General features: G+C 35.4%; 1 protein-coding gene across 2 annotated transcripts in view; it reads left to right on the top strand.

Moving 5' to 3' along the window:
• ROCK2 (Rho associated coiled-coil containing protein kinase 2) overlaps positions 1-27105 on the top strand; it is a 100944-nt gene that overhangs the window by 52185 nt on the left and 21654 nt on the right. For both annotated transcript variants that reach the window (XM_055714462.1, XM_027801591.2), the window contains exons 3-16: positions 1367-1467; positions 8027-8164; positions 10634-10894; positions 16568-16712; positions 18661-18799; positions 20469-20560; positions 21384-21543; positions 22142-22205; positions 23990-24069; positions 24418-24466; positions 25187-25322; positions 25452-25543; positions 25793-26039; positions 26357-26463. In XM_055714462.1, the coding sequence (XP_055570437.1) occupies positions 1367-1467; positions 8027-8164; positions 10634-10894; positions 16568-16712; positions 18661-18799; positions 20469-20560; positions 21384-21543; positions 22142-22205; positions 23990-24069; positions 24418-24466; positions 25187-25322; positions 25452-25543; positions 25793-26039; positions 26357-26463 (1811 nt within the window). The remainder of the gene's footprint in view (positions 1-1366; positions 1468-8026; positions 8165-10633; positions 10895-16567; positions 16713-18660; positions 18800-20468; positions 20561-21383; positions 21544-22141; positions 22206-23989; positions 24070-24417; positions 24467-25186; positions 25323-25451; positions 25544-25792; positions 26040-26356; positions 26464-27105) is intronic.

Genomic DNA, 27105 nt, shown 5'->3' with positions numbered 1-27105 from the left:
TGTTGCTCACTTGGGTCAAAAGAAATGTTCTTGATGGTCAGGCATCTCCTGGATTGCTTGTGGCCTGCCAGATTGCTTTTCATGAATAGGCAGGAATGGTTAAACTATTTACTAGATGTTAGTTATTATTAACTCACTGCTGACAATGTAGTCTTTAATGTCATACTGAATTAACCATACCTCTGATCCTTTTTTCCCTAAATTCAGATCTGAGATCCCCTTTAATGCCTTTCTTGGGATCGAATTCCACAGTCTTTGACCCTAAACAGGAATCTGGTGCAATATATACCTCTACTCCTCTCTGAATATGAGCATCCACAGTTTTTGATACAATTACGTGCTTTTCCCAGGTCTTGTTCCAGCCAGCCTGTTTTGCTTTTTTGTTCTTCCTCTGAGTGTGTGTGTGGGCAGCATCAAAGCTTGTAACTCTTAAGAAAGATTACCTTGAGTATTATGGATTCCATTCATTGCTCCCATTATTTTTTGTCCTTGTAATAAGAATCAATTTTTAAAATGCGTTTAGTCAGGAATGCATGCACTGGCATGCTACATTGACAAAATCAAAGAGTCTAGGACCTTGTATGTTTTTAGAATTTGTCAGAGGTCAGAATCTCACTGGTTTCCCTTACAGATTCCCACAGCTGCCAACAAGAAAAATGCTGAAAGACAGAGCTTATCTACAGAATATTGCACCAGAGGATACTTGAACAGCGCATTGTACACCTACTTTTAAAAAGTGTAGAACTACACATGCAGTGAACACTAAAAAGTACTTTGAGATGGTCAGCATTTACACAGATATATGTCAACTTGAATTAATATTTCATATGGATTGAATGAGTAGATCTGAAGTCATATCCTTGAATGATCTGAAGTTGTACATGAAGGTTACTGAGTTATATCCCGCCCTGTTTTACTGCTGTTGAACCCTCTGGGTGTGTAGGAACAGGTTGCACCTGCAGTGCTTTTGTGTGTACCAGGTACTTTACACTCCTGCATTATCAGTGGAGTGTCTGGATCCTGGCAGCACAGTGGGTGGCAACGAATAATTGTCTGAAAATTCAAGATAGGCATCTCTGGTTCTTTTCATTACCAGAGTCTCTCTGTAAGCTTGTGAATGGTTATTAAAGGTGTGAAATGAGAGTCAGCAAAATCTAATTTGGTTGTTACAGCTAAAGGTAGAGGGTTAATAGTTTCCAAACAGTAATGAAAGGGGACATTAATAGTGACTGCAGATTTCAAGAATTACCAAGGCAGCTCTAAACATTTAAATAAAACCATATTATTTTGACTATAAATGAAAAATGTTAGAGAAAAGTCTTGATTTTGTTAATACATGTATTATCAAAACTTTTATTTGTTTTAGATGAGAAGATTGTGGAAAAAATCCGAGCTTTACAAATGAAAGCTGAAGACTATGATGTTGTTAAGGTGATTGGAAGAGGGGCTTTTGGAGAAGTGCAGCTGGTAAGAATGCAGTGTTTTAATGATTAGACAGATTTACAGCTTTAGCCAAAACCTTCCCCAGTCTTGCATGCTTTATATCTAAAAATGCATTGTTATAAGGAATAAGTGTTACATTCATTTTATCGTGAGGTAATTTCTGTGCATAGTAAACAGTGCATCCACGTATAAAACATGATTGATTGGAAGGGAAGGATTTGGGAAACCATTTTTATCCTTTGGTCAAAATGAAAAAGGCAGTTCATGGCAATTCTAATTTATTTTTTTTTCGCCATAAGTATCACTGTATAACAATACCTGAAACCTTCCTCTCAAAGAGCAAGCAACAAAAAAATTTGTTTTGCTCTTATAATTGTGATGCTTGCATTGTGTTTAACTGATATACGACTCATTTGAGTTTGGTTTCTTTAAAGACACTTAACATTGTCTACTCAACATATTACCCTATATAATATCTAATATAAGAATGGGATTACTTTAGAATTTCTCTGCAATATAAATTTAAAATTTAAAGAAAAAAGCAATCAAAATACAAAAAGTAACTTAGTGTGTCATGCATAGCCTGCTTTTCATTTAATTTTGATTTTTCCTAGACTTCTATGTCATACATACTGTGTGATAAATAGCACAAAAATGTGAGCATATGTAAAAGATGGATTGACATGTCAGTTTTGAAATAAGCTGTGGATGTAAGCACCAAACAGAATCTGAGAATACAAACACCAGAGACAAGTTATAATGAGCTAACAGATAACTGCACCAGCAGATGCATGATAATTTTCTGTGTAAGCATTTTTAGAGGAAGAGAGATGTAAAACAACTCAATGGAAAGGGGAGCAACTGATCTGCAGCAATTGAAGCTTATTATCTTGTTGCCACAAAGTAACAAAAATTACCCTGTTGCTTGTGCCTTTTGACATGGAACTGCCATTTTAGTGTTCTGTGCTAATTTTGCACTAGGAAGGTGGGAAAGTCATATTGTCTTGTAAAGCAGTTTTGGAAAATACAAAGATGTTCTGGAGTTCTGTTGAAGAATTTGGCGAGATCTTAGCTTTGAAGTGCTTGTAGGAGGTACACAGTATGTAATAGCAATAAATTCATTATCCATTTATAAAATTTTTTGTATTTTCCATCTTCGTATTGGTGAAATTTGTTGGAACTGGGAAGAAAGCCCTGCAAGTAGCCTAATGCTGTTTGCATGACTCATGAGTAATTTGCAAGTTTAGATGTTATTCATGTGACAGTTAACAATTTAATCAACAATTTTTATTCATTTAGGTTGTTTTTTAAAGCAACTTCATCCAAGCGTGGCAACATGTGAATGTAGCTTCCTCTTCTCTATTACATAAAAGCATGGCTCCCTCTTCCTTACATTGAGAAGGGGCTGCCGCAGGGAGCTTTGTAAGAAAGCACTCTACTCTCTGTCATTTCATTGACAGTCACGTCAAATGGTTTGTTTTAAAATCTTCTCTTAAACATTTTTATCATCATATATATCCACTTACAGTAGCTAACAGAGATACTCCTTTTTCATGAACTTGCATGGGAAGTCAGTGAAGAATCAAGTTGTAAAGAGCAGTGCCTTGTGCATTTGGGGGCGGGGGGGGCGCAGAAGATGAAAAAGGAGATCCCAATAACAGAAGTCATGTGCGTTTTTTGGGTATCACACTGATATATTTGCTGGAAGCATCCAAGAGAACTGTATTTTTAATGTGCTTCAAAAATCAAAATACATTGGTTTTATGTGTATTTCTAAGAACTTAATAGTTTTTCAAAATATTGTTTTCTTTTTAACGTTCCATTTCAAAAATAATTTATTAATTTGTCCTGGCTTAGAATGGAGGTTTTTTTCTTAATTCACTGTGTCATGCACAATTTAAATTCTAAACTAGAGATGATTTTTGATGATTTTTCACAGTGTATGTGCTGCAGTTAGGTAGTTTGAGGGATATGAAGACAAACTTCTCATTTGTCTCAGCATTATAGTGTGATGGTAAAATGCATTGTCACTTGGTCATATAATGATGGGGTTTGGGGTTTTTTAATTCTTTAAATAAGCCCTTCAAGCCCCAAAATAATAAAAAAAAAATACAACTAAGAATACTTGGTACTGGAAGGGAGCTTCTGTATGTCATATGGACCTCTTCTGTACTTAATGCCAATTTAAAAGAACACTTTTTGTGGAATGCATAACATTAGGATTTCCACAGTCTTACAGCTGAAAAACAGTGGGTTAAAAAATACAGCTGTAAAACTGAACTAATATTAGCTGGTGATCAGGGCATACATACCTAGATTTTTTGCCTCACAAGGTATGATACAAGTTTAAACTATTGAGCTAAGCTATATCTATTTCTACTCCATTCAAAATGTTAACACCACAGTTGCAGGTGACGGATTTGTGGCAATCAAAATATTTTGCAATACATTCTGTGATCAAAATAGAAATTTGCTTCAGTGGGGGCTTAATGCAGAAAGAACCATAAATAAAACATGATTAAGTACATGAGTTAAATTTATGAATGTCGTGTTATCAGTGTATGCTGTTATGCATAAACACTTGTAGTACAAATATTTGTAATAGTTAAATGTAACAAGCCAAAAACGAGTATGTTAATATACAGCATAAAATAGTCTGCTATGATGTCCTTCATTTAATTTTGTTTCCCCCAAGCTTTCCGCCCCAGTAGAGCATATTCTTGTGAAGGAAGTGGTGTGGAGACATCAGCTTTCCAGACTCTAGCAAGAAGGAAAACACTCTACTGTTGTATCTTATAGCTAGATTTTTTAGAAAAGCCTCATTTCCCCACCCCCCCTTCTTCTCCCCAGAAAACTAAAAAATACTCTCCAGTAAAGAGAGATCAGATGCCTCTGATATGAGCATCTGGCTTGGGTGGAAAAACAATTTCCTTGTAGCTCCAGAAGTATTAAGCTTTACTCTTGAGTTCTGGCCTCTGGCTTTGCTGGGTCTGTGGTGGGAAAGCTAAGAAGGTAATTACCAGCTGCAGATCACTCCTTTTCTTATGCAGTGCCTTGAATAAAAGTGACTGGTGTCTAGGGCAGACAGAAAAATTGAATTATGGTGCTTAATATGTTATTTTTGGTTTATGCAGAAACAGTAATTTATGAAAGCACATCTTGAGTACCTGTTGTTTGTTTTCACTTGAGGAAAAATCTTCTTGATTTGAAATTGAAACATACCCTTAGATCCTTCTCCCAGTTCTAATCACAAAGTAAACATTGCAGTGATGTAGCGGACTGACTTATTTATGCACTGAAATAGAAAACTAAAGCAAGGCTAAGTCTTCCTTGTATTTGGGTAGTAAAGGATGGTCTGGCTGATTGTCTTTACTATATGATTTTTTAGCATTGCAAGCCAGTGGTTGTCATGGCCCATGTAAACAGGTGCTGGTTTAACTTTTTCCATTAAGTGCTTTATTAGGTTTAGTTCCACAGCCACTGCTGATGTACACTTCCTTAGTAATACAAAAAAAAAGCAGTCACGGTCTGCTACCTGAAAATTTGTCTGAACATGAATTTTGGTACCCTATCTGTAGTAATTTCTTATGGCTGTATTAAGTATTTTAGGATATTTGTGATTATTTCAAACCTTAGAGCTCATTTCAGAGCTCCACTCCAAGATCTTAATTTTCTTTTATGATAAAAGAGATGGTACCATTATCAATATTACATGCTCAAACTGATAACTTCAAGTGGATATGTTATTTTCTTTGCCTACAGACTGTCTTCCAACATGAAATTATGGATGCATTTTGTGTGCACTTGTTTCTTGAAAGTCTTAGACAGATGAAGCAGAGTAGAGGGAAATTCTTATTTCTTAATGCATTTTCCTAAGTTAAACGAGGCCGTGTTACTCAGTGCTGAAGGCACGAAGGGATTTTCCTGCCTATTTTGAGAGTTACTGTGGTGAGCTGCAGTTTAAATTTGGCAGTTCATTTAAATGGTTGGAAGAAATTGAAACATCGTGACAGTTTAATACATGAATAATCTGCTATATGAGTCTCTATATATATGTACAGATACAGCTCTGGGTAAAGAGCACAGTGGTTAACAGCTAAATAGGCTGTCTCCAGCGGCCCGGCCATGGTGGTGATAAAAGGGGCAATAGCACCAGTAGGTCTCTTCACCTGTAAGGTATGCCAAGACACACTCGGTCTTTGGATGTGCCAGTAAGCTAGTTGTTGCTTTATTTCCTTGATTTTTGTAAAGAGAATGAAGCTATCTTGAAATTTTTTCAAGAAATAATTTAGCCAACTAGTGACCTGTTGGCACTACCTCAGAAAGGTTCACAGACTATGATTTCCGGTCCCTCTGGTTTACTTCGCTTCTCCTATGCATGAGCTTGCTTCAGGCTGTGCTGACTTTCCGAGAATTTCCCCTCCCCCCACCCCCCCCACCCCCCCCCAAGTAGTGGGAGACAATTATTCTTGTAAATGAAGGTAGCTATGCAAACCACACCCGGGCAAGAGTACACAATGATTTTAGGAACTGTAAACGAATAAATACATCGCAGAGCTTTACACGAACTTTCACAGAAAATGCATCTTCAATTAAACAATATCTTTTTGAGGTTGCTGGTCTTTATGCATCTTCTAGTTTTAAGAACAATTACAAAAGCTCTACTTTTTGGAGTATACCATAAATATGGGTATATGGAGTGGTGTACCAAGTCTTTGTAAATAATCCCATGTGAGATTAGTAAATGGGAAGGAGATTAGTTTCCAGAATCCTTTCTTAGGACATCTTCACTAGCTGGTAGATTGTTAACATCTTAGAATATACATGCTTGGAGAATTGTTAATGCGTGTAGAGAACATGTTTCTGATTTGGTGTTTGGTTGGAGGTTTTTTGATCTACCTATACAGAAGGTCGTTGGTTAGTGTTAAACTATCCAAGGTACTAATCCTAAAACTTTTGTACCTGTATCTTGAGAGCAAAAAGCCCCAATTTCAAGAACAGCAATTTCATAAATAATCCTGTTTATGTTCGTGTTCTCACCCTTTCCAAGATTTACACATGCACCTGATGCTTCATCTGTTTCTGGAGATCATTCCTGTTGCCTTCACCAACATTAATGTGTTCAGCTTCTCAGGAGCAGCAGGCTGATGCTCCCAGATTTATAGATCAAATAGGTGCCTCTGAGGCTTTGTACTGCAGATGTAATGGACCTGAAACATTTACAGGTATTCAGGAAAAGAGGCTATTAAACATTCTTTCAAGTAGCATAATTAAACGAGGTTGGGAGATACGGGTTTTTTACTAAATGCGAGGGTTTTAAATGCTCCAGAAAATTGTAACCATTTAGGTCTGATTTCACAAATTAGTCCACTGAATTTTTTATTTTAATGTGAAGAAAAAAATGCGGAAACTTAAGATGCAGTTAATTTCTTTTTTTCTGCTGATTCAGACATAGCTGAATACTTCTGACTTTGATTTCTGCAAGGAACACTCAAGAATGGTAAAAGCTGATCCTTTCGTAGTTGTTTCATAAAGTGTCATAAATCTAACATTTCATTAACAGAATAATGAATTTACAGTCTGTACTTTAAGGATTTTGTTTCGTGCCCATATTCAGATAAAGTTTTCAAAAATATTTCAAGATTTTGTCATAAAAGTTTTAAATTCAGTTTCTCAACAACTTTTATGTTATTAATTTTACACCATTTTTTTTTAAAGGGAGTTTAAGAACTACTTAAGAAATAGCAGTCTTTTTTTGTGACAAATAAAAATTGGTAGAAGCTGAAGTGAACTGCTTGCAGAATTTCTAATGTGAATGAATGCAACAGATAGATGGTGTTCAGAATAAAAAAATACAAGCAGAGTTGCATTTTATTTCTCCTTACACATCAGAACTTTTGAAGGGGGAATAGGCAAGCATTTCTTTTCTCTTCTGTAAACAGAATTATTTATTTATTTATTTAAAGTGTTCAGGGTGATTTGAAATAGATGCATTCACTCAGAAATTTTTAAGAGCAACACTCCAGTTCTGTAGAGAAGGATGGTACTTCTGTCATTCTGAGGTTTGGGTTTGGCTGGTTTTGTTCGGGGTTTTTTTGAGTTTGGTTTTTCATTTTTTTTTTAATCAGTTTCAATTTGAGTAATCAGACTACTCCACTCAGCTCTCAGTTTTATGCTCATAGCCATAGTTAGGAAGAACATAATGCTTTTATCCATGCTTCTTCAATAAAACAGCTACCTCCTAAGAGGTCCCACAGCCCTGAGGCATGGCCCCCTCTTGGCCCTGCAGCTCTTCATCTGGGGTTGTAGCAGCAGCTGCAGCAGTTGGCCAGTCTCTAGCATACCTTCCTTCATTTGGCATTCTTGTTGCACCCCTGCTATGTTTTTTTGGAGCAGCTGTTAGATTTTTCTTTCCAGGTTTGGAAGTTATCAAATCTTTACTGTGCAGAAAGCTTGGTAGGTGAAGACCTATAGGCATTGCATAACAGAAAGCAGTTAGTACAGGAGAAGTACACTATGCCAATATTCAATTTTTTTAGAAGGCATTTAAAAAAAGTTATTTTTCTTCTTTCTCAATCAATAGGTTCGCCATAAAATGACACAGAAGGTTTATGCAATGAAGCTACTTAGTAAATTTGAAATGATCAAGAGATCAGATTCAGCCTTTTTCTGGGAAGAAAGAGATATCATGGCCTTCGCCAACAGTCCATGGGTGGTTCAGGTAATGAAGATGTGTAAAATAATAATAATGATAAACCTGGTTTTGAATTTACATCTAAACTCAAATAATGGTTTACGTTCATATTTAATTTCTTAAAAATACATATTTGCAGTAATTTCACTGAGTTTTGTGGATTTGGCTGTATTAGAAAGTAGATTAATTTACATGTTAGTCACTACAAATGCATCATAAACCAGAATTAAACAGATATTTTTTTTAATAATAGGGAGGTTATTTTTCCAACTAAGAAAAATGCTGTATGGAAATACAAAAACAAATGTCAACATTATTTCCAGTCTTTCCTTTATGATATAGTCAGTTGATCAGTGCTTTAAGTAGTTACTGTCTTTTCAGCTGTGATTTGGTAGGTGGATGAGTGTATACTTCTGGTCTCCTGCAAGACAGGAGGTTGTAGCGGTCATTTGCTTGAAACCATCTTCTGTTTAGTGCTCAGTTATCACGTCACAGCTCAGAAGTAATATCCAAGTAATGCAGAGTTGCCTTCTTCAGCTGGTTGTGAACACAGTTGCTTGCAGCTGTCTCACAACATGTATTATCATCACATTTGTAATATGAATTATGCCTTTGGGAAAAATTAGTACTCAATATTGTAATTTGTTATAACTGGTAAATTACACGAATTAATGAGTAGTGAAAGCATATGCTTGGAGAAATAGTACTTGATTTTGTTTAATAATTAATACATTTAAATGCTTTCACATATGTTGACATGCTTCTGTATATTTAAATAAGTAAAGACTGACCTTAAGCTTTCCATGTATTCTTCATAATGCTTTACCTCATACATGCAAAAAATGTTTTACAAGGGGTTTTTGTTTAATGTTTTGCTTTTCTGAACGTATTCTGTGTTCTTGCCTATATTCAGCAGAAACAACCAAATAGATGAATTTTTATTTAGTTCTTTGTTTTTGTTGTAATGACAGTAGTTGTCTGGAGTTATTTTTATTTTTCACATGCAGTTGGAAGTAATAAGAAATGTATGACGCTCAATTTTTAAAGGAAAGTGTAGCAAGCATGATATAAACGTGTGTGTGCATTTGTAAATAGCAAATTAGTCAAAGTGTAGTTGCAATTGTGCCTTCTATGATGGAATGTATTAATGTGATGTATTTAGAGAATGTAGTCCAGTGGGATAGAATATTGAAGTGATTTTAAGAAAATGTATGTCCTGTTCTGAGCTAGAAACTGGGACAGATCGCACTGCTGCTCTGTGCCTTCTTTTTTATGTGGAAAAACAAGTGAAACCATAGCCCTAGATAATTTTTAAAAGAAAAATTAAATCCCTTGGAGGCAATAACAAAAGTAGTGTATAATGGCATAGTATTGTTATTTATTATGTTGCTGTATTAATAGCTTTACATGTAAGAATACAGAGACTATTTTGAATTTTAATTTAGATTTTAATGACTAAATGCATTATATTGTATACTGTATATACTACTATGCATTTGTGAAAAAAAAACAACAAAACAAACAAAAAAACAGTGCTATATATATGTATTAAAATCTGTATTTATAATACAGGTCTTCTGACACCAGTATACAATTAATTTTAGTCTAAAGTTCGTATCTCCTTAATAACATTCTGGTCTTTCATGGTTCCTCATCCTTCACAAACTCACTGTTTTTGATGTCTTCCCTTCACACATCCTTTTTCTCAGTTGCCTTTAAATTTTGTCTGGGTAGCTTAAAGATTTGAATCATTTTAGTGTTTAATGTAAAGGAGCAGTATTCCCAGAGCAGTAAGGTGTGAGACCTGAAAATACATTTTAAATGTATTTTAATGCATTCTGAAATACATTTTAAAGAAACTAAACTTAGTTTCACTATCATGCCTGTAGGAAACATACTAGCTGCAACCTATACCAGACTGTTACTTTATTGTAAAAAAAAAAAAAAAGTTCCTGAAGGCAACTATAATACAATACAAAGAAATCATTCTTTTCTTTCTTGTTTCAATATACGTGTTCATTTAGCACAAAATTAGTGGTGATAAGTGTTTTTGTAAATATGTGCAGAAATAGGGAGATTTATAATATACAAAATTAGGAACAGTCTAAGGTGCTCTTCACAATCAAGCTATTTTCAAATGAATGCATGATGCTCCCTTTCTCAGATTTGGAATGTTGCATTTTGACTCAGTGATACTTTTTAATGCCAAGAAACACGGGTACACAGAAGCTTATACAACTGAAGTAATCAGGAAATATTTTTTGCTTGCTTAATGGAAATGAGATTTTAAAGTTCAGTAAATTTCAAGGTACTGTCATAATCAATAGAAAATGTAGGTTATCTGAATATAAAAAATGAAGTTACTTTACATCAGTCTTGAAAACATGCTCAGGTCTCAAGTTTAATGAAGGTTCAAGATAAAGGGCTTTATTCTTTTTCCTAGTTGTCTCTGAAAAGTAATTGCACTTTTTCTTTTCCTTTCTTTTAATCTTGCAGCTATTTTGTGCCTTTCAAGATGACAAATACTTGTACATGGTAATGGAATACATGCCAGGTGGAGATCTTGTAAACCTTATGAGCAATTACGATGTGCCTGAGAAATGGGCCAAGTTCTATACAGCCGAAGTTGTTCTTGCACTTGATGCAATTCACTCCATGGGCTTGATACACAGAGATGTGAAGCCTGACAATATGCTTTTAGATAAATATGGGCATCTGAAGCTGGCAGATTTTGGCACTTGCATGAAAATGGATGAAGTAAGTATGCAGCTGAATAATTTATCATCTATGAAACTGTAATTCTAAGGTTATTTTCTTACGAATTATAATACCCAAAGGAATATTCATCAAATGGCCCACTTGGTTAGAAAGCTGTTCCTTGTTTCCTAATTTTAAATAAAAGGGCACTTGAAATAGAGTAACATTTTCTATAAGAAACTGTTCTAGCACACGGAAGAAGGTTGTAAACTTACTTTCTGTTATTTTTGAAAGCATACATGTTTATGAATTTCTGAGATTCATCTTTTTGCCAAATGTCTGAAAAGCTTATGAGACAACTCCTAGTTTCAACATTAGTAACCTTGGAACAGTTCATAAACTGAAATTTTTCAGTAAATGAAATTATTTTGTAGGCAAGATACAGTCCCTTTATTTTTTTTATTTTTTTTTTTTCCACTGTGTCTAATCGTTCTCATAGCATCCTCTAGTGGTCGTTAAAATGAGGTCACAGTAACGCAGCGGTGGCATGTGATATATTGATTAAAATTTGTCAGGTATTTGTCAAGGTGTCACACATTTTAATTGTCCAGATTTTATGATGTACAGCCAAATATAGTTTTCTAATGAGATTGTATAAGAGTATTTTTAAGAGATGTAATACTTTATATTATTAAAGGAGACTTAAAAATGAAGCTACCATTTGTAGTATGCAGTTCTAAAATCTTTCATGACAAAGTTATGCTGTAATTTACACAATATATTCTTCCTGTAAAAAATTACAACAGGTTCTTAAAAAACTGTGTATGAATCTGTGTTATGATTTGCTTGGCCTTTGAAAGGTTTCTGTATTAACGTTGTCAAGGATGATCTTTCTAAGCTTATTTGCTTTAATGTGCAATTTTTTTTTTCCTCCCCTCTGTATTGTTTAGGCAGTGCTTGGTATGGTCTCGGCAGTCTACTTAATTTGCATTTGCATAATTAATTTAATGTCTCCTCAGCTGTATCTAGAAGTACTGTCTCTGGTTAGGGTTTGTTTGAGTTTTTTGGTTTTTTTCTTTCCTGTGACAATATATTAACTTCATTGAACAACTACTGCTGTTTACTGAGCTTCAGTAGTTTAGTATTGCTGAAAAAGTAGTTGTTCTAAAGGCAGTTTACCTTTACTTTGATTTACTTGCCTGTATTTTAGGGGACAGCATTTACTTTAACTGAAAAAATCAAAAGTATTAGTTGATCTTTTAATTTAGTCCTTAAAAAATTAACCTTGGTTTTACACAAATGGATTGTAGGCCTTAAAGGAGTCTGTTGTTCATCATAAAAGACAATAAAAAGGCATCAAAAAGTTCATAATACAAATCTACCAAAAAAGTGATCCTTTACCCTATTTTAGGGAACCCAGAAATGGTGAACCTAAGCCTTTTTTTTTCTTTTTCATTGTTGTTGTTAAAAGAATGGAATGCTAAGCAGTGATTGATCATATTATCAGTGTGAGAAGTGCATGCATGTTTCTTATGGAGAGTTACAGTGAGTTCCAGCTTGGACTGGGCATCATCAATGAACTAGTGATCTCCTGAAGAAGTTAATTTTTTAACAGATTACATGTTAGGTTCTTCATGTTCCTCAGACTCAGTGGAATGGCAAATATTTTTAATACAGGAAGCTTTAGAAGTTGAGAGGTTCTGGATTCTCTCCAAATCTCATGCTATTTCTTACAAAACATGAACACATCCCAGCTGTGTAAATATAATATTGGTGCTGGCAGGATGATTTCTAGAAAATATATGCTTGCCCAATACTTATTTATTTTTTCTGGTTTGAATTCTTGTAGCAGTTGTGCACATTAGCATCTTCCTTGTGTTTGTTGAGAGCCCAGGAAAAATTATGCTGCAATTTGCTGAGTGACTTTCTTGATCTTGCTATGAAGTTGAATTCAGTCTCCTCTTAAGCCTTGCAGGCCAGTCCAGACACTTGCAGCACAATTCCTCTTTACCAGTATGTGAAAAGAATTGTTAAGTGCTTGAGTGGTCTTTTCCAACGTAAAAGGAACTGACCTGTTTATATAACTCAGTTGTGATAGTTTTGGGGTTTGTGTTTGGTGTTTTTTATTATTATTATTTTTTGCTTTTTTTAAAAATCTGCAACAAGGTGAATATTTCTATAATTGAATAAAGAATGGAGCAGGCCTTAAAGGTTTGGTAGGAATTGTGGTTCCCATTTGGTATTTAGGTATGATAAGGTAGCCCAGGGCAGGTTTTACCAGACCGTAACCTTCAGGTTTGCTGCAAGAAGCTAGACTGTAGTTAGCTTCAGTAGATATTGTATCAGCAACTCCTAGTGTTGCCCGGCTGAGCACATAATGCTGTCTTGTGCTAACTGAGCCTTTAGAAGAGCACAGGTTTAGAGGTTACCTGTTGAAAAAAGACAGGAGTAAAAGAAGAGGTGTTTACCATTTGGGATTATTACCTCAGCTCAGGCAGCTCAGCTGGGAGAAAGAGCGTGTTCCTCTTTTTAGAACTCAGCTTCTCATTGAAGCTTGTCCAAGACACTGCTGGATCCTTCTTGCATCAGTTCATTGTCTGCAGCATGCTGCGCAAGCCTGGGTGCAGTGTTGACACCTGTCTGAGCTATCGTGATGTTCCTACACAAGCAGTCTCCAGCTCTTGTTTACTGAAGAGAACTTAATGAGGGAGTGAAAGCCTGATTCTCAGCCTTGGTTCAAGACAGCAAGTGATTCAGGTCTGATGGAAATCCCGAGGATGAAAACTGAACTGTTTTGTGTTCAGCAATATAGTAATTCTCTAGGACACACTACAGCCTCACCACCAGGTTGTCATAAGCTGTAGAGAACATGCTGTGTCTCCTGCACAGCCTTTTTTAAAATTCTTCACTGCACATCTCTCACATAGATGCAGGAGATGAGTTCCAAGATCCACCTTGATCTTTTGAGGTGATGAGAAAATTCTCAGATAAAAAACACTGGCCTGAGATCCCCAAAAGGAGGCTTTGTCTGAGAACTGCTATAGTAAATATGCTACTCGGGCATAAAAGAGAGGCTTAGTGTTTGAAACACAGGAGCAACACTTTGTCCAAACAGCACCCTTTAGATCTCTTCAAATGCTGAAGTACAGAAGGCAGAAGTCATCGTGCAGAATGTAGGAACTGTCAAGATTCCACGTACTGCACCGAGAGGGCTTCCCTGGTTACTTGGTTTTCATGCCAGTGATCATGGAAGCTAGGTCTGCCTGTGGTATGAAGAGTATCCGGTGCTTAAAAAATATGTGCAGAGCAACGCCCAAGTTCTTTGAAAGAAAAAGGGTATGAATGAGAGGAACAGAAATCTGGGAATATTGTATTCAGGTGAAAATGAACCAACCTTCCCCAGGGACATGGTAGAATCCCTGCTACTGGAGGTTTTCAAGATGCAGTTGGACGGGGTGATAGTAGGCTACCTTTCCCGTGACCGGTTGGGCCAGATGATCTTTTATGGTCCCTTCCAACCCAGGCTGTTCTGTGAGTGCATTTTTGGTTTTGTTCCTGAGATGGAAGGTAGAGAGTTCTATGGGCAGTAATTACAACCAAATCCATGTGCTTCAGAGAGATACAGCCCATTGAAAACTGATGTTAGCATGCAGGGCCTTTTTAACTGTAGAAATATTTTTTTGTTTTACTGCTCAATTCTTTGACATCTTGTCTGAAAACTTAAGGTGTTGTTACCTGGAGTTCTTTAGCATCTGTAATGTCAATGGAAAGAACTTTTTTTGTTGCTACATACCAGCCATCAGACTTGGGTAGGGCTGGATTTTTTTTTGGCACAACCTCTGCTTTGTTTGCATAAGACTTCAGCAAATGTCAACATGTATAACCTATTAAAAAGTGTTCTTGTTTTGTTGTATTAATTATAGAGGAATGGGAGATGGAGTGCTATTAAGTGGTTAGGTGTCAAGGTGATGAGACTGTGACTGAAGCTGCAATCTTCAAAGAAATCCTTCAGAACTGTTTCAGTGACTTGTTTTTAAAGAAGCTTCTTTCCCAGGGAGGGATTCAGGTGCTTTCAGCCCGTCTTCACTGAGTGAAGAATTGGACTTTCCCTTGTTGTGATTTTGCATTTGGATAGGAAGAGATAGACATGCACCGGCGTTGGAGGCCACCAAGATGCCACAGTCCTATGAGATCAGCAGAATCACATGAGCCTAGAGCAATTCCTTCTGTGTTCAAAGTAAAGGAGAGGCTTAAGTTTCAGAGAAGACCTGTAGGTTTATACACAGAGTGCTGTTACAAGCAGAATATTCAAATAATGATTCCTGCCATGTGCCAGATCCATTTTTGAACGTTCTCAGCTTCAGATTTCTGGAGCCTTTGGGTCTTAGTTTATTTCCCAGTGTTAAAATGTGTTCATCTGTATTCTTCTTTGTCCAAGGAATGCACTCTTCTGAAAAGAGTTAACTTCATTTTCTTATTCCAGGATGATAAAGCTGCGTACTGTCTGGTTAATAGTATAGAAAGCAGAAGTTAACCTCCTCTTCATTCTGGAACTGAGAAGTTAAATCTTCTTTTAGGTTTCAGCTTCAGCGTGGAGTTGTAGAAGATGATAGGCATTTGCCAGGAGGACGTTTGAAGTACTCCTTAGGTCTCTGCAGTATTTAGTCATCACTTTAGTTTTTGCTTGCCAGTTTCATGACTTTCCAGGATTCTGGTGTAATACATAAATAAAAGCTTTTGGCAGTTCATATTATGTGTGAAAAGAAATATTGTAATTTGGTGTCTAATTTTTACATGTCAATACAATTCCCAAAGCAGAATGTTTCTCTTCTTTTCTTTAAATATGAATTTTGACTTTAGTTATTTCTACTAATATTCTGTGTTAATACTCAGAATTGGTATCTATTGCCATTCATTCCGATGGCAAAATGCACAAAGAATTGTCAGATGACTTAAAGATTTCAGGTTGAGAGGCAGAATAAAGATGAGTGTATTTTTGGTACTTCTCTGACTTCATCCAGGATTTCATCTCATTCATCCATCTGGTCTCCCTGGAACAAATGCAGTGAATTTGATTAAAGGAAACAAGGCTTCTAAGTCTGAACCAGCATGCTGGCAGATCTGACGATGCTTCTGCGTCATTTAGCCCCTGCATTTTTAGTCTCTGTGTGAAGCAAAGAGGATGAAGCATTCTATTAATAAAACCGTGTTAATATGTTAATAAAAATTACTTTTTTTAAAAAAAAAGCTTTGCTATTCTTTTAAAAAAACCTTTTTTCCCCCCATATCTTCTAATAAAAACAAAGGTGTGACTATAAAAATTACCTATAACTTGATTTATTCTCTGAATTAAATTAAAAATGTTATGTATCTGCTATGTAGGGCCTAGAACCCATAGCTTATAAAAATTATTTGGAAGTTTGTCCCTGAATTCAGTGAGATAAGGAGCAGTCTGATATGGTGTGTAGCTTCATATTGAAACCACTACTGAAAATAATAAAATTGGTCAATTTTTGAAAGACGTGATCAAGAAAACCTGCGATAGAGTAGGCAGAGGGAGAGCACATTACCAGGAATTGTCATTTCAATCCATATTGCTTCTGGAGTGAAAATACAGTCTTTCAAACACCAAAGAATATTTTTGGCTATATTTTTTATGTTTTTCTGGTCTGCTAAGAGACAAATAATTTAAAGACTCAGAGGTATTTTAATTGAATTCTTACTGTTGCACAGACAGGTATGGTGCGCTGTGATACAGCTGTGGGAACCCCCGACTACATATCGCCCGAAGTTCTGAAATCTCAAGGGGGTGATGGTTATTATGGACGGGAATGTGACTGGTGGTCTGTAGGAGTTTTCCTTTTTGAGATGCTAGTTGGTAAGTAGCGATTTCTTCTGCTAATGAGATTATTGTTGAGTCTTTATTGTGCCTTTAGCTGTACTTTGCTGTAAGGGGACTGGTCGTACCTCACTATCTAACAGCTTCTGACTTTTGTCTGATGCTGTTGCTTCTTTCTTGTTCTCTTTGCTCTCTGTCACTCTTACACCGCAACAGCTGTTTGCGTGCTTGTTCAGTGATTAGTTCCCTGACTCAGTTCAGCTTAAAACTAATTCTTAGAATAGTTTTAACCAGGGTCAGCTACCAGCTACCTCACCATCTCATGAACATTTGTGCCACCTCAGGAGCAGTACTGAGTTTTCACAGATGCAGAGATGGGAAAGGAATGGGAAGGGCAGGACTGGCCTTTTTCTCTTCCTTTTTTTCTTCTTTCTTCCTTTTGTGTGTCTGTGCGTCATCCCCCCCCCCCCCCCCCCCCCCCTTTTTTTTTTTTTTTTTTTATTTTCTGCCCAGCACTAGCAATGACTTCTGTTAGGTCAGAATGACTATGGAAGTATGGCCTGATTCTTTCTTTTATGTTTGAGTCAGGATTTTCCAGTAAAATATACTGGACTGCTATGGCAACGAACATAGAATATAATCTGTTAAGAAGATGAATCATCTGCGTCTTAAACTACAGTAAGGATCAGTGTTATAGTCTGGTAGAAGGATGGAATTGAGCATATAATTATTAAAAATCCGATTCAGCATGTTTTGGGAATACTGCAGATGTGATGTTTCTGGTATCCTGAGCCAGGAAAGATATTTGGATATATGATGATATTACAATCACTGTGTCTTTCAGAATTAAGGAATTTTGACTTAGAAAAAACATGGTTCATAATAAAGTCTCTCATAAACAAATTTAGCAGTAAATAAAATTCTTCAGTGACTAAAATATTGGACATCACTGTACAGAATGTTTTCTCTGAACCTCCTCCCCCTGCCCTCCTTGTATCTGGCGGAGGATTCTCCCCTTTTTATGCTTCTAATGAGAACATTTTTTAAAGTGAAATCTTATTTAGTTTCTCCACTTCCCACATGTTGGGAAAAAAACACACCGTATCTGTTTTTGTTTGTGTTTACATATCAGGTTCTGCCTGTTGTCCTCTAAAGCATTATACTTCAAAGAAAGCATGGAAAGCGTTCTGTTGTTCTGATTTCAGTAAAGATGCAGTGAAAACAATACTGCTGTTTGTTGTGTGCTAAACTAAAAGCTAAAATGTTTGTCACAGGATGAATCCTAACATTGGTTCAGTGACTTAGGTTAGTTTTGAGGTGGTGTCTAACTCAAAGCTATTTTTGAGACTGAAGACAATTGAGAAGGGGAAGGTGTGGAAGGAGAGAAGCAGCACCTAATATCAGTGCTCCCCCCCTCAAAGGTACCGGCATGGTAACCTAACGAATCTACTAAAATTCTAGAAGTTTTAATTCAAGCTTGTGTGTACTAATTTCTTATTTTGCCATGAAATGACAGAAAGAGGCTAAAGGTAGGATTGTTGCATTTATATTCTATTTGAAAGCTGAAAGGGTTTTGTCTGTTGTTCTGTTCATACATTTTTTCATGTACCGAGCTTTTCAAATTTTCAGTATCTTTTTGGAAGCATGCGATCAGCATGCTGACTGCCCTGCCAGTGATCCCCACCTGCATGCAGCACACCAGGATGGAGGAAAGAGCACCTTCTCTATTAAACCTGTGAATTAGTTGTGAGAAAAGATTTATGTAAAAGATGCACCATTCTGATTACTGAGCTGAACCATTTGTAACATGCATTATTTTGAACACTGCATTCCAATTTTACTGTTTGGGGGGGGGGGGTGTGTGTTAAATAAAAGGCTACTTTAGGTAAAACTGCTTGTAGACTTTTCTTTATACCTTTTGTCTTTTTCAACTCACGTGACTTGAACATGACTCAAAATTACAGCTAATTTACTATTTTATTTTCAGGTGATACTCCTTTTTATGCAGACTCACTAGTAGGAACATACAGTAAAATTATGGATCATAAGAACTCATTACATTTCCCGGATGACGTGGAAATCTCTAAGCATGCAAAGAACCTTATCTGTGCCTTTTTAACTGATAGGTAAATGCATGTATTATTCTGGTACTGTTTTTATTTTGGGGTGGTATTAGCACATGCATATTGTAAAAATTAATTCCTTCCATTAGTTCTCTTAATCTCTGTTCAAATCTCTCCTGCAAAATGTCTTGCTCTCTAGTTTTTCTTTTGGGGTGTTTTTTCCAGGTATTGTATTTTATTTCTATGCACAATTCTGACAGCTCTTGTTAACAACACAGTTTGTGCCAGACAGATCCTTCCAATTGCAGTATATAATACAGTAACAAATCTCTGAGACTGAAAGTAATTTGTAAGCTCCGAGGCAGGGACCGAATTGTGCTCAAGTGTCTAAACAGGTGTTACTTAAAACAATGAAAGCAAATACTTTTATGACAATAAACATGTATTTACTGAGTTTGTTTAAGCTTTCTTAGAATGTTAGAACTGTTTTTCATTTACTTTGTTGGATTAATTGACAAATACAGCTAACAAACCAGCAAGGATATTGTTTTGGCTATAAATAGATCCTAGAGGTCTCCCTTTGTGGAACTGAGCCTTAACCTAAACACATTTTCTTTAGTTCCCAAAAGCAGAGGCCATCCTCAATTGCTTTGATTTAAAAGAAGAATGCTGTAGGTGCATAGTTAACTCTAGAGCGATGATGCCTTCTTAGCTTTCCTGTGGTCACCTGAATTTGGCTACAACAGAACATCTAGCTTTTATAGAATGAGGGATTAGGGGAAAAAAATTGCCTTATTATGGTTTTTGCATTCAAAGAGAGATTGTTTGCTCTGTTGCGCAAGATTGTGGTGACACAGGAAGGATGTGCTTTAACAGTGTTTTTCACTTATAGTAGCTGAAGGGTAGAGAGAAAATGTGAGTAGAATTTAATAATCTAAATGCAGTGAGGTGTACTTCCACTACGTGTGTCCGTCTTCCTGTTTATGTTTAATATAGTGCTCGAGCAATTCAATTGAAACAGATCCCTTCTTTCCATATGCATCATCACTGCTGAAGCACTTAAAGAACAAGTATCGACCCTATGATTTATTAGTACTTTTACATGCATTGTTTTTATATCCTGTTCTTGTAGATAGTTTTAAAGAGAGATTTTTCTAGTCAAACTAAAGGTTTCTTGTTTCACTTAAGATGTACTTTACTGCAAATATCAGCAGAAGATGTGTCAGGGTTAGTTATGGGGCAGAGGATGGAATTCTTAAAATATTTGTTTCAGTCCAGCTTTGAATAGCTGTTCTGTGCAGTAAGTTAGACCTTCCTTCACTTGCGTCTTAAGGTTTGTCATGTGGTTTGGCAGACACAGAACTTTTGCAGGATTTTTTCCCCCAAGGATGTTGGGGTTTTGTTGTTTTGGTGGTTGGGTTTTTTTTTTAGTTTTTTATTAGTTTTTGCCTCAGTGCTCTCTTGCTTTACTCCCCACGTGGCAGACTCCAAATTCTGAACATTTTAGCAGTCGCAGAGAGAGTTTGTGCTAAGAAGCAGAGTACATTTTGCATAAGAAACTAGAACAGAGGCTGGTGGGTTTTAATTTTTTTGTTGTTTGACCATTAATGTGGGTAACACAGACAATCTCTACTGAAAGTTTATTTGCTGCTTATGAGCAAGTCAGAATTTAAATAACAAAAAACAAGTGCTGTTTTACCTAATGTGAATTTGGCTTAATTGCTCTGTTTAGGGATGTGCGACTTGGGAGAAAAGGGGTAGAAGAAATAAAGCATCACCCTTTCTTCAAGAGTGATCAGTGGAACTGGGACAACATTCGAGAGAGTAAGTAAATTAGCTTGAAAGTTGTTTTTCCGAAAAAATCTATTCATTCATATTTGCAGTAGTGGTCATGAAAGAAACTTTAAGCTATATAAATGAAGCATTGTCTATCTGTCAAGAATTTTGCTCAAACTTCCATATTTATCACTTGTATTATAAAAACTGAATCGATAAGCGTTAGTAAATATACATTTCCTACTGGAATTACCCTTGCCTTTATTATGCTATTAATGTATCGATGTCCGTCTTGAACAACAGAACTGGGTCTTTCAGAATTCAAACTAAAAAGAATGCATGTTAGGTTCTGTTTCTCTGTGGCTTTTGTTGTTTTGTTTTGGTCTGGGGTGGGTTTTTTGTTGTTTGGTTGGTTGGGGTTTTTTTACATTCTGGTAGTTAAGACAGTGGTTTGACTGCGGTCTTGTAAGTTTTACTGCGTTTCATTTAAGGCATTGTGAACTTGATAGCTTTAGGTAAAAAGCTGAAGTATGTCAGTTCAGATCATGAGCTTGCTGGTAACTTCTAAAGTCATATATTTACTGAAGTTTCTTAAAATGATGATTGAATTTAGAGTTCTATTCTCAAATGTGGTTACCTTAGTAAATACGTTTTGCACGTTAGATACTCTATGCATTAGGCAACTAATGTAAAAATAGATTTCTCAAGGAAAAAAATGTTCACAGTAGTATTTACAGATCTGCTGCATGGTTGATACATGTTTAACTAGCAGGGCAGCTTATATTACAGTCTTTTAACACTATAGAGATACCAGTATATAGCAAGTGGCTGAATCTTGGAGTGAAGCTGATCTTTTTCCCCCTTTTTATAGCTGCTGCTCCTGTTGTTCCTGAGCTTAGCAGTGATATAGATAGCAGTAATTTTGATGACATTGAGGACGACAAGGGAGACGTGGAAACCTTTCCAATCCCCAAAGCCTTCGTGGGAAACCAGCTGCCTTTTATAGGATTTACCTACTATAGAGACAATTTGTATGTGATACTTTAATGTGCATTTTTAGAAAGATACCTGCAGATTTTTCTTTTATCCTATCCTTTTTTCACTCTAGGTACATAATTTATTCATTGCATTATATTCATGTATGTCTAATTGTGAAGATAAAACCACAAAGTTTAAGTAGAATTTATCATTTGCTGCTATTCTGGTTATTTCAATAACTGACTAAACAGTATTTTTATATGCACAAAATTACATAGCCTCTTAAATCTTTAAGGGTTAAAATACTGATAGATTTGTAATTTATTTCAAAACCAGCTTTTTATTAGTAGCCTTAGAAAAAAGTTTACACAAGATAATAGCTTGTTAGGACTCAGCTTGAATAGTTGAGAAGTAATTGTTTTAATTAAAAAATTATAAGCTGCCATGGATTTGAAAACATAGGTTATACTTAAGAAAAGATTCAAATCGGAAAGACGCACTCATACTGAAATAAAACAGGCTTCATTCTGAGACTAGTGTAAGACAAATTAAGACTTGAGAGAATTGATTAAAACAAGTTGATTGGCAAGGTTGCCAGAGTTTTTGAAAACTTGAATAAGAGCTGGAGGGATTTGTTTTTGTTTTTGACAGGTTGCTAAGTGACTCCTCACAGTCTTGCAGAGAAAATGAATCTGTGCAATCTAGTAAAAATGAGGTTAGTGTTTTTTTCGTAAGTATTAATGGTATGATTAACTAATTTTAAGTCTGTTAAGAAAAGGCAAAGTCTGAAGTAAGTTTGCAAGAAATTTGGGGGGGGGGGGCTTTTTGTCTTTTAATGATCCTCAATAAAAATGATATTTTCTATTTACAGGACAGTAAGGAGGTAAGTATGTTTTATTTGAATTATGAAAGGAATAAAAAAATTACTACGTAATTTATGTAAATGTGAAATATCCTAAATGTTTATTCACCAAATTGTTAACAGTAAACCAGTTGTATTTTGAAACAGTTGTACTCAGGCATTGTGGTACTGTAGTATAAAGATGAATGAATACAGAGTTTTCTTGAATTCTTTTGGCATCTAGAATTTGTTTGGAAAATGAATGTGTAAGGCTCTGTTTGCCACAAACAGCATCACTTTCTGGAAAGTTGTGAATTCTGGCTCCACACTTGTCTGATTTATTCAGAGTTCAGAAAACTAAATTGCCATCTGCAGTGCTAATGGAATGTTTAAATCATATTCTCAGTTGAATTGAGTGTATGGAGCATGTTTATCCAGTTTTGAAGATTGACAATTGAATGGAAATTTGCAGATGTCAGGAGAATGCTATGGAATTTTTATGTACTTACTTCATTATGTTACTTAAACATTTGTATTATTCAAGTGTGGATAGTATACTGCTAACATTTCTTAAAAACTTACAACTCCTTTTCAAAGTTTAAAAAAATAAGTAAAGGAAGTGCATTATGTAATGGCTAGCATAAATTTAAATGCAAATGTTTATAAGATTCTACTTCATTCCTTCCTGTCATTGCTGAGTAGATTCCTAGTTTTAGAGTTTCCTTTTAAAAAGAAATGCTACTGCTGTTTAAAACACAGTGTCACATTTGTGATACTTGCTTACTTGCTTTATGTTGTGATAGTAAATGTAGTTGGTAAAATTTTGCATTTCACTTCTGATAACTTTTTTTATTTGTATTTTCTTAAGCAATGAATCTCCAGTTTTGATGTCCTTTTCAGTGTCCCTGTTATGAGAATCTTCTAATTGTAACAATTATAAAGTGTTTTAGAAAACCACAGTTTTACATTTCATGTTTGCGGGGTAGAGGAAGAGGGGAAAGGGAGGAAAATAAATGTATTTGAAAGCTTGAAGACAGGACACAAATCCAAAATTTCTTATTTATAATTTATTTCATAACTATTTGGATCCTTGACTCACTCTCTTTTTAGTATTTTAGTAAGCAAAACAAAGCATTCCCAGACCTGGAGAGTGTTTGTTAGCTTCTGTATGATTTGGACTAAGAAATTCTTCTTTATTTGAGGTTATTGAACATGCTTAGTAATAGTCTCTGAATATTGTCCAATTTGGTCATGTCCTCGCCTTTTTATTTTTAAATTTCATTTAGAAAAGACTATTCAAAAAATTCTGCTACAGTGGAAAGTGTCTGCCTACAGAGAAAAGTACAGCAAAGGGCCAGTAAAAATATTCTGTGGCCATAGAAATGTTATGACTCACAATCTGTAGCACATAATTCTGTGATGGTTAGATTTGATATAGCATGCAGCTAATTTTGTTGCTATGCATTTGTATCTTTAAAATCATCAGGATTAATATTTTGTAAAGATGTAACCTTCTAGTGATAGTTTTAAAATAATACAGTGGATGATAGAATTAATTTCCCTCACTTTCCCTTTTCTTGTTATTTAATTGACTTGCACTTGTTTCATGTGATAGCATTTTTATATGTGGGCCATGCTTTTTTTGACATTTTACACAGTTTCAGAAAAAACTAAGCAAGCTAGAAGAACAGCTCAGTAACGAATTACAAGCCAAAGATGAATTAGAACAGAAGTACAGGTGAGACTGTTTTGACATGTTTGGTATGTTTATAAAGAAATTTTATTACACCTGGTTTTTTGAATGCTTAAAAGCATTTTAATACACTCTGGGGATTCCTGACCCTGCAAGCAGACCTCACTGTAAAGTGTTAGCTTAATTCTTGCTGCTCCTGTTTTTTTATTTCTTTTTTCTTATTTTGCCTTAACTCTCCATAAGAATCTCTGTATTGAGTGATTTCCCCAGTCCTTGAAGTTTCATGGGATTGTTGAAAATAGAGTACCTTACATAAAATCAGTGAGACACATTCAAACATTCTAATTTCTGTATAATAAGCAGGCTTTAAAAATGTTTTTCAAATTTCTTCAGGTCTACTAATACTCGTTTAGAGAAGATAGTGAAAGAGCTAGATGAAGAGGTATGTCCGTAGGTATTTGTTATTGGAATTAGAACTTTAATGTTTGTGTGTCTTTTTTCCTTAAGAAACAGCAAATTACTTTTGAGTAGCTGTGCATTTATAGCAAGTAATACCAGTTGATTTCTTGATATTCACAAGCATGAAATTGTTGTCACTGGTAAAATATTTTAATTATGATTTCCCTACTACAACTACACATTTGTTTACAGAATGTGTTTTTTACTGTGTTTTTGATTTGGAGGACAGCATGATATCAATATCCCATATGTGATTTTGAAAATCAAACACGTGAGAGTAATGTTACTAGAAGAGGAAGGCCATTCTTTGCATTGTTCAAACAGTGTCAGTAAAAGGACCTTATTTCTTGTCCAGCTTACACCTAAGTGCTACTACAAATTTGCCTTGTCTTTAGTGGATGTGTACAGCTTCAATGTATTGCTCATGCAGGAGCATGTCAAGACCTTACATTACATGTATATTTTTGTGCTTCCAGAGTGGCTGTTAGGCGGGTTTGCCTGGTTCATCAGATCAATTCAGTCTTTAAAATGTAAAAGCTCCTGGTGATAGTTGTCCGGGGCTGGATTTGACACTGTGTTTGTGGCAGGCAAACAGACTGGGTCTTTCTTCATTGCAAACTGAACTGAGGGTGCGAGCTGACCTTTTATTGTTTAAAGAATACCACACTTCTCTATGTAATTAGTGGTGTTTTTTGAAATCTAGATAAATTCGAGGAAGAATGTAGAGTCTGCAGTCAGACAGTTAGAAAGAGAGAAGGCTCTTCTTCAGCATAAGAATACAGAATACCAGAGAAAAGCAGAACATGAAGCGGATAAGAAACGCAATTTGGAAAATGAGGGTATGTTGAACCATGCTTGAAGGGTTCCATTTTGATGTGGGTTTTTAAAAGAGAAAATAAATGAATTAAAGTTCAAATTGAAGCATTTTCATGACAGTGATTAACAATGTTGAATTGTTTTTGTTACAGTTAACAGTTTGAAAGATCAACTTGAAGATTTAAAAAAGAGGAATCAGAACTCTCAAATATCCAATGAGAAAATCAATCAACTACAAAGACAGGCATGCCAACTTTATATATATATATATATTTTACAACAATAGCTGTTTGAAGTACTGATTTGATTTGTAGCAGGAAGATTGAAATGTGTAATAGAGTTCTAAAAAGCAGTTCTTGTGTGTTGGTGTGCAAAAGTAATCTTAAAGTGTACTCCTCCTTATGTCTTTAATCCATAAAATGTAGAATTCTGTAGTAGAAATGGTGATAGTTTTATTTTATTGTTCTGAAGTATGTTTTTTATCAATCTTCAGTTGGATGAAGCCAATTCTTTGCTGCGGTCAGAGTCTGATACTGCAGCCAGGTTAAGGAAGAACCAGACAGAAAGCACGAAGCAAATCCAGCAGCTGGAAACTAATAATAGAGAACTACAAGATAAGAACTGCCTGCTAGAGAATGCAAAACTTAAACTGGAGAAGGATTTTCTCAATCTTCAGTCAGCTCTAGAATCAGAAAGGAGAGATCGAAGTCATGGATCGGAGATTATCAGTGATTTACAAGGTATTCCTGCAAACCTTCTGAAGTTAAGCTTCCTTCTTGTTTCAGAAATAAAAATAGCTTTTAGTGATAGTTAAGCTTCAGATTGTGGCTAGATTAGTGTGCTGTTCTGTATGCAAGTGTGGACACACATTTAAGAGAAAATGTGTGATAACATTTACGAAATGTTATTAATAACTTTTAGAATCACCCCAAAGGGCGATGCTCTTAATAGTCAGAATTAGGAACTGTTACATTTGAAAAATTGTATCTCTAAGTAGATAAAATACAATCTTTTTTCATGCACTGCCCAACCTCATTGATGTTTTGGTCATTTTTAGGTCGAATATCTAGCCTTGAAGAAGAAGTGAAAAATGGAAAGAGTGCATTAGCCAAACTGGAAGTGGAGAAGAGACAATTGCAGGAAAAACTTACAGATTTAGAAAAGGTAACAGCACTTCTAAGTGAACGTTGGTGTTGAATTCTTAGGGAATTTTTAAATTTACCCTTTCATTACTTGAGGCGTGGAGACAAAATATATGCAAAAAATAAGCCTTGTTTTCAGTGTTTATTATTTTTTCTTAATTTTTCTTTATTGTTTTTGCAATTTGACAAGTGCGGAAACAAAGATACTGTTTCTTTTATGAACATAATACATTATGCGTCTAAAGTACATAATAATATACTCCAGCGTGTAGCTTAACAGTGCAGTAGTAAGATTTCATTTCATCTGGGTTTGTTGGGTTTTTTTTAAACGCAATATTGCCAAAAATCAAAAGCTTCTGCTAATATTTTTTGACAGATCTGTCATTGAAACAAAAGTATTGAAAAAAAAAATCAATAAACTTAATGTTTGAGCCACTTTTACTACGGAATGTTGGTTGTTAAGGCAGTGATTCTGTAATTGTTTGCAACTAGGGATGTCCTTGTATATTTTCAGAGCACTTTGCCATCCATAGAAAAACATTTGTAGAATTGAGCTCTCAGGTAGCTCCTTACAGTTTGAGCTCTTGTTTCCACTCTTAGCATACTTCCAAGCAGCATGTTACTGTTCAAAATTTTGTCTTTAACCTGATGTGTTTAATGTTTT

Source organism: Falco cherrug, chromosome 6, assembly GCF_023634085.1.
Source record: "Falco cherrug isolate bFalChe1 chromosome 6, bFalChe1.pri, whole genome shotgun sequence".
NCBI classification, from domain to species: domain Eukaryota; kingdom Metazoa; phylum Chordata; class Aves; order Falconiformes; family Falconidae; genus Falco; species Falco cherrug.
Note: the sequence above shows the minus strand (reverse complement) of the source record. Positions and strands in the feature narration are given on the sequence as shown.